The sequence below is a fragment of the Lactuca saligna genome, chromosome 4 (genome assembly GCF_052625555.1).
Source record: "Lactuca saligna cultivar CGN05327 chromosome 4, ASM5262555v1, whole genome shotgun sequence".
Taxonomy (NCBI): Eukaryota; Viridiplantae; Streptophyta; class Magnoliopsida; order Asterales; family Asteraceae; genus Lactuca; species Lactuca saligna.
Genome location: NC_136420.1, coordinates 101,886,182 through 101,894,011, shown reverse-complemented (window position 1 = coordinate 101,894,011; position 7,830 = coordinate 101,886,182). Strand labels below are relative to the sequence as shown.

Below are 7,830 nucleotides of genomic sequence, written 5' to 3'. Positions count from 1 at the left end.
TCAGTAACCGAAACTTTTTTTTCATAACCCACCGGTACTTCATTTCCTCTTCCCCTTGAACGGTTTCCATCACATTAGCTTTCTCTACGACCTCTATTAGTTTTTGTTGGATTAAACTTGTTGTTAACCACTTCTTGTTCTTTAGCTTATTTACCCACCACCGTTAAATACAAATGCACCTTCTTCTTTGATTCAGACATTACATGTCTCAATTGAAATACATCAGTTTCATCTCTAAGCTCCATGACATACCCTAACTCCGGGTGTTTAAAAGACAAACATATATGACTATATAACACACCTGCCTTACTTCCAACCATTTGTAATAACATTTTATGGTCAATGTTAGGAGGAAGATTTAAACCATAGTTTTTCACATTATTTCTAACGTAAACCTCATCTCCATTAACTAACTGCCACGACCCTCCCATATACAAAATAATAAAACTCATTTTACAAATCACTCTCTACAAACACAATAACAAAGCAACTTCTACTGGTAATTGAAACATACAAACTCACAAAAAAAAACACTAAAATACGTCTATAACTTCTATAACTGATCTGCAGAGGTGTACATTAATCCTTAGAGGTGTACACAGATCCGTAGAGGTGGACACTGATCCGCAGAGGTGTATACTATCGGTTTCCTTCTTATGTGGCTAAGTGATGTGTCAAAAACCTTGTCTACTGTTGGTAATTAGCCTTAATGTAGTTGTTGTACGTTTGTTTTGTTATATATATTATCTTTTACTTTAACTTAATTTATAAATTTAACTCTACTATACTAGTCTACTATTTCAATTAACATAATCAAAACATAAGAAAATATTCGTAAAACAATAATCATAATACAATCAAAGTCTACTATTCCAAATAATTTCTGCTATCCTATTACAGTAACTAAATTTCATATCTCTAGGTGACTGACGTGTCTCTACTGGTACACCCGATGCAAACATTTCCATGAACATGCACACAAAAACTCCATAAACTCCTCTTTATCCTTCATCTATTTTTTTTCCTGTTGCGGCACATGTTTAGCTTTAAGGAATTCCACCTTAGTAAGTTTCTCTCTATTGGGAAAATGGGTCCAATATGATATGTGGTCTAGTTCACTTAATATATAATTTTAATTAGGTTATTTATATGCACCAGTTTGTATTATGTTATTTATATGTATTTGGTTTGTATTAGGTTATTTACGAAACCAATTGAGTTAACTTCTACTTTATTTCATAGAACAAAAAATACAAAACAATATAAATACATGGAAAACATATATCAGTAGCAAACGTATTACATAAAACATTTTATTATTCTTAATTTTGTTTTGTCAAATTTTTTACATAGCAATCACATAAGGTATTAGTGTATTAAAAAAATTTAATATTAATAAACGAAAATTAATGAAAAAAAAAACGATTTTTTTTTTAAATTAAAAAACTCAAGTTCCGCAGAGCTGTTCCCTTTCCTCAGAGGGATTACTCGATCCATAGAAGGTGCTCTACGGATCCTTTAGTTAATTTCCGAAATTTGTTTTTTCTTGATTGTTTTCTTTAAACCTTTTGTATTTCTTGAAATTTCTCCTTAATAATATTTATTTATGTAATTTCAAATCGGGTACATGTGTAATTTAATTTGTACACGGATACAAACTCTCAATTGGGAGGACCTTGTCACGTGAAATCGACAATCTTCTGTCATTGATATATATATGCACGCACACCCTGTAAAATCTGTTTTAATTCAGAACAAACCAGAAGCCCTCTTCCTCTTTCTGCCATTACAATATTACATACATCCATAAATACAGATTTCTATACCTATACACTGTAACAGCAACGGCAAGAGAGGGAATCGATCGGTGCTTGGGAAGAGAGTGTGGTACCGGAAGTATACGGAGACAGAATTGCTTCTGTATGTCAGTAGATTGTACGCACTGCAACTACTACGGTGGATTTGGTGAGCTTGCTAACCCCTTACAATGGCCTCAGCTTCGCAAAAGACGTCGCATTCCTCCGGTGATTCCCTTCCAATCCGCCGTCAAATTGTTCCAGCCTCTGCCTCCGCCGCTGCCGATGTCTTTGTCGTCCAGGATTGGAATAACGATGATCAGCCGCTGCCGATCAAGAATTCCGTGATCAGTCCTTCTGATCCTTCCGCTAATGCTTCCACGAAAGGTAGTTTTTGCGTGCCGTATGTGTAACTATATACGTATTTGTTGTATATCTGTATGAATTTTATCCTTACGTATATTAGCGTCGTACGAGTACATATAATCTGAATAGTGTAAATTATCAACTATATGATCGATATAGTACTATATGTTATGTAAGTAAGGACATATGTACTTTTCACCGATTCATCTAATGTACATGTATACGTATGCATACACATATGTATATATCTGGAAATTTATGAGTTGGATGATGGATGTACAAATTTTGTAATATGCTTCTATGTGTATATTCAGCCAATTTTGATGTCAGATCTTGGTCTTTGCTGGTGAGATTCGTCAACATCTGTTCTTTTTAATTGTCACCTTTGTTAGGTGGGGCTTACCTGCACAGTCATCTCACTATATTCAAAATTAATTTGATCCTCATATCAATGAAAAAACATTTATGGTACTGATTCCACATTTTTACAGTGATAGAATTAAATCCTTTTGATGCTAGAGGTTTGCATGTTATTAAGTAATTAGAGACTTCGAGGATAGTCATGGACTTTATTCATTATTTATCAGCCACAATTTTGGATTGCAGAGTGTATGTATATGGTGATCATGAATTATTGTTTGACTATCTCTTCTAATGTTGGATTTTGACTCAAAGCTCAAGAAATGTTTGCATTGACATCTTATTGGGAAACCCTGATCTCTTTATTCTTTATCTAATTGTGATTGTGATATAATCTTTAGGAATCCAAGTTCTCACAAGGGCTCAAACCAGTCATCCTTTGGATCCATTATCTGCTGCTGAAATCAAAGTAGCTGTAGCAACTGTTAGGGCAGCTGGAGCAACCCCTGAGGTATATATAGTTATATACCCAAAGACTCTTACACAACTAATGGTATTATACATCAAGGTAATTGTGATGAAACTTGTAAGCTGTAAAGTTACTACTTTTTTTTTCAGGTGAGAGATGGCATGCGATTTGTGGAGGTGGTTCTATCAGAACCGGATAAAAACGTTGTGGCACTTGCAGATGCATACTTCTTTCCACCTTTCCAACCATCATTGTTACCTAGAAGCAAAGGAGGAGCTGTAATACCTACCAAACTTCCTCCAAGGAGAGCTCGGCTTGTTGTTTATAATCAAAAATCAAATGAGACAAGTGTATGGATAGTCGAACTATCTGAGGTACATGCAACAACACGAGGTGGACATCATAGAGGAAAAGTCATTGCATCACAAGTTGTCCTTGATGTTCAACCTCCCATGGTAATACTACTCCCATATGTTGATGATATTAATAGATGATTATATTGTAGTTATGTTAAAGGATTTAGATCTTTACACTTATCCATCACAGGATGCTGTGGAATATGCCGACTGTGAAGCTGTTGTGAAAGATTATCCTCCCTTTCGAGAGGCTATGAAGAAGAGGGGTATAGAAGATATGGATCTTGTCATGGTGGATGCTTGGTGAGTGTAATCATTATGTCTTCTGAAACAATACAACGACATTTTAATACCCGAGGGTGGGTAGAATGGTAATTTATGGTTGAAAACTTGTACAGGTGTGTTGGATATCACAGTGAGGCTGATTCTCCTAGACAAAGATTAGCAAAACCACTTATATTTTGTAGGACTGAAAGTGATAGTCCAATGGAAAATGGGTATGCACGTCCAGTTGAAGGGATATATGTACTTGTGGATATGCAAAACATGGTGGTCCTTGAATTTGAAGACCGAAAGCTTGTTCCCTTACCACCAGCTGATCCGCTAAGAAACTACACTCCTGGTCATACACGTGGTGGTGTTGATCGGAGTGATGTAAAGCCTCTACAAATTCTTCAGCCTGATGGACCAAGTTTCCGTGTTAATGGACATTATGTTGAGTGGCAAAAGGTAATTATTTAATAGGGTTAATTAAAGTTGAAATCTAGAAACCAACTTTTTTATTTGCCCCCAAATTAGTTTTGAAGTTTTTTTTTATAAACAAAAATTGTTCTTAAACCCAATTTTTGTCTCTACTGTTTGTTTTTATTACACGTATGGTTCCTATCTTATTAAAAAAAAAACTATTTTGCTCTTGATTCATTTAATTTATTTAAATAAACACTATCCCAACCCCACTCCCCTCACCTTACCTTACCTACCCTACCATTTTTTTCTATTTAAATAATAGTCTTTTTACGTAAGATAGGGACCAAGTGCGTAGCAAAAAGCAAACAGTAGGGACCGCGTGTAATAAAAACAAATAGTAAGGACCTTCTGAGTTAAAAAAAATAAGTTAATGACCAAAGTGTGCAAGTTACTCCAAACCAGATGGACCATTTGTGTAATTTACTCAAAGTTTAGTCACCTGTATAAATGGAACGAAAAAATCGGGCTTAGGGACCTTGAACGTTAAAACAAAATAAAATAAAAAAATAAAAAAATTAGTGACAAACTTGCACAAAGCAAAAAGTTGATGCCACGCAGATACCATTTTGAAAAGGGATAAAGTTAGAAATTAGCCAACCAACTATTAGCATTTTTTATAAATGGTCGTTAAATATTGTTTTCTACACCTAGGGTCCCTAGAAAAGAAATTTGTCCTCTTTATACCATTATGATTGCCTTTACCACGTTTAGGTGGTAAAAAGTTGTCCTTACTTTACTATTATGACATGTTATATCCACTTAATGCTATATAGAGGACAAAGACAAAAATCTTTATTTTTAAGGATCCTAGGTGTACAAAATAGAAGTTTAATGACTATTATGAGAAAATGCAAATAATTGGTTGAATAAATTAATATCCAATTTGGAAAAATCAAAAAGTTGGTTTCCGGATTTCAACTTTAACCCTTTTAATATCGGTACTAGTTATATATCATATCTCATATTTTTAATAAATGTAATTTTGTTATTTGGCAGTGGAATTTTCGTATTGGTTTCACTCCACGTGAGGGTTTAGTAATACATTCAGTTGCATATGTTGATGGAAGTCGGGGTCGAAGACCAATAGCTCATAGATTAAGCTTTGTGGAAATGGTTGTGCCCTATGGTGACCCAAATGAACCTCATTACAGAAAAAACGCATTTGATGCTGGGGAAGATGGCCTTGGAAAAAATGCTCATTCTCTTAAAAAAGTTTGTTTCATATACAATTTCATTTCTTATTTTATTAATTCCAACACTTTTCTGAAAATTAATATTTTCGTCTTCAATTTCAGGGATGTGATTGTTTAGGATATATCAAGTACTTCGATGCACATTTTACAAACTTCATTGGAGGCGTTGAGACAATTGAAAATTGTGTATGTATGCATGAAGAAGACCATGGAATCCTCTGGAAGCATCAAGACTGGAGAACTGGTTTAGCGGAAGTCAGAAGATCCAGGCGCCTTACAGTTTCTTTTATTTGTACTGTTGCGAATTATGAATATGGTTTTTACTGGCACTTTTACCAGGTCACTTTATCTATAACTATTTGTCTATTTCAATAAAAAAAAAAAAAAAAAAAAACTAAGAGTTTATAATATTATAATTAATGCTGCTTGTTTTTTTTTTCTTTTGCAGGATGGAAAGATTGAAGCTGAAGTTAAACTTACTGGAATTTTGAGCTTAGGAGCATTACAACCAGGAGAAGTTAGAAAATATGGGACTACAATTGCACCAGGACTATATGCACCAGTTCACCAACATTTTTTTGTTGCTAGAATGGACATGGCGGTTGATTGTAAGCCTGGAGAAGCATACAATCAGGTATATGAAACTAAAATCCGCCTAACAGAAAAAAAAAATGATTTTTCATTAATTCCCTCATTACTTGCTGCATACGAAATACGACCTTTGTAAACAAAGTTAATTAGCCCACTTCCAAAATGGAGCACGAATCAAACTATTAATAATCTGGTATAAAAATTTACATTGATACGTTGTGTTTTTGTATTTGTAGGTTGTTGAAGTTGATGTTAAAGTTGAAGAACCAGGAAAAGACAACGTTCACAACAACGCATTCTACACACAAGAAACACTGCTTAAATCCGAATCACAAGCAATGCGGGATTGTAATCCGTTATCTGCTCGCCATTGGATCGTAAGTCAATCTATTTATTTTTAAATTCCATATTTTCAAACTTTTTTTTTTTTTGTAATTTTTGTTTGAATGAATTCCAAAAATATCCAGGTGAGAAACACACGAATGGTGAATAGGACGGGACAATTAACAGGGTACAAACTGGTACCTGGTTCCAACTGCTTGCCTTTAGCAGGTTCAGAAGCCAAGTTTTTAAGAAGGGCTGCCTTTTTAAAACATAATCTGTGGGTCACACCGTATGCTTGCGGTGAGGATTTTCCCGGAGGAGAATTTCCCAACCAAAACCCGCGTGTTGGTGAAGGTCTGGCTTCATGGGTCCAGCAAAATCGATCTCTTGAAGAAACCGACATCGTTCTCTGGTCACTAAATTATTATTAATATATTTTTTTTATCTGTTTGTGCTTTTCGTACAATATATTCTTATAGTAAAATTTGCAGGTATGTATTTGGGATAACTCATGTTCCTAGGTTGGAAGATTGGCCTGTGATGCCAGTGGAACGGATCGGGTTTATGCTTCAGGTATGTATGTTTTTAGTTGGTTATTTATTTTTATTTTATTTATAAAAAATTAAAATATAGTATATAAATGTTTTGGTTTTGCAGCCACATGGGTTCTTTAACTGCTCTCCTGCGGTGGATGTTCCTCCTAGTCCTGGAGCTTGTGAGTCAGATGTGAAGGAGAACCATGTGAAAGAGACAATTGCTACAAAGTCTGTTTCAAATGGGTTGATAGCCAAGCTTTGATGAAAGAGACAATTGCTACAAAGTCTGTTTCAAATGGGTTGATAGCCAAGCTTTGATCATGCATTCAGGTCGCGTGTTTGATTTGTAAGATGATGTTGTGTGAATATGAATGAGTACAATTGTTGTTTGCTTTTTAATTTTGTGGATTTGAGAACACTTAGTTGATGATATCAGCTATGTATCTTGATGAACAAGTTACCATATATGTATATGGTCGATAATAAATTTTGGTATCAGAAATGTTTGGGATAATAAATTTTCTGACAAGCTAGCTAGTCAGATGCTGCTGAGTAATTTTACCTCTCTAGATTTGCTGTTTGACAAACACATGCAAGTGGATAGCTACCATAATTTACTAAGCCTTATGATCTTCTAATAAGATTTTTTTCGAGACAAGTTCTTTATCAAGAAGATGATTAGCTAACAAGCTGAAATCAAACAGTCGGAAGATTATCCCAATGACCCTTACTATATATATTAAACAATTGGTCAATGAGATTTCATCTTCAAAAGCATAGCAAGGTGTATCATATCACCGTCAAAGTCAATGACTGGCTGACTCGTATTGGTTGCTACCTCAAAGATGATCACTCATAGCAAGTCTTTGTTACTTGATGTTCTTTGAACAATCATTGGTCAACTCTTCTAGCTAATCAAAGCAACCATTGATGAAAAACTTGCACAATTTTCGATTTATCACTAGCTAGTTTTTAGACCACTATCAGAAAAAGGACATTTAACGTTAAGGTAATGATTCTTCCACGATCGTTTTAAGCTACTAGGTCATCGGGTGTCATGGTGATGAGCTGGAGGAGAGTCGTGCTTATATG

General features: G+C 34.7%; 1 protein-coding gene across 1 annotated transcript; it reads left to right on the top strand.

Annotated features, from left to right (window-relative positions):
• Nucleotides 1–1,698: 1,698 nt before the first annotated feature.
• On the top strand, nt 1,699–7,256 carry LOC145042506 (diamine oxidase [copper-containing] 1, peroxisomal-like). The gene is made up of 12 exons (XM_078990948.1): nt 1,699–2,183; nt 2,924–3,033; nt 3,141–3,446; nt 3,538–3,650; nt 3,746–4,076; nt 5,091–5,306; nt 5,390–5,626; nt 5,736–5,921; nt 6,115–6,255; nt 6,346–6,614; nt 6,694–6,775; nt 6,860–7,256. Exons 1-12 carry the CDS (start codon nt 1,988–1,990, stop codon nt 6,998–7,000), a joined length of 2,328 nt encoding a protein of 775 aa, XP_078847074.1. The 5' UTR covers nt 1,699–1,987; the 3' UTR covers nt 7,001–7,256.
• Nucleotides 7,257–7,830: the final 574 nt, after the last annotated feature.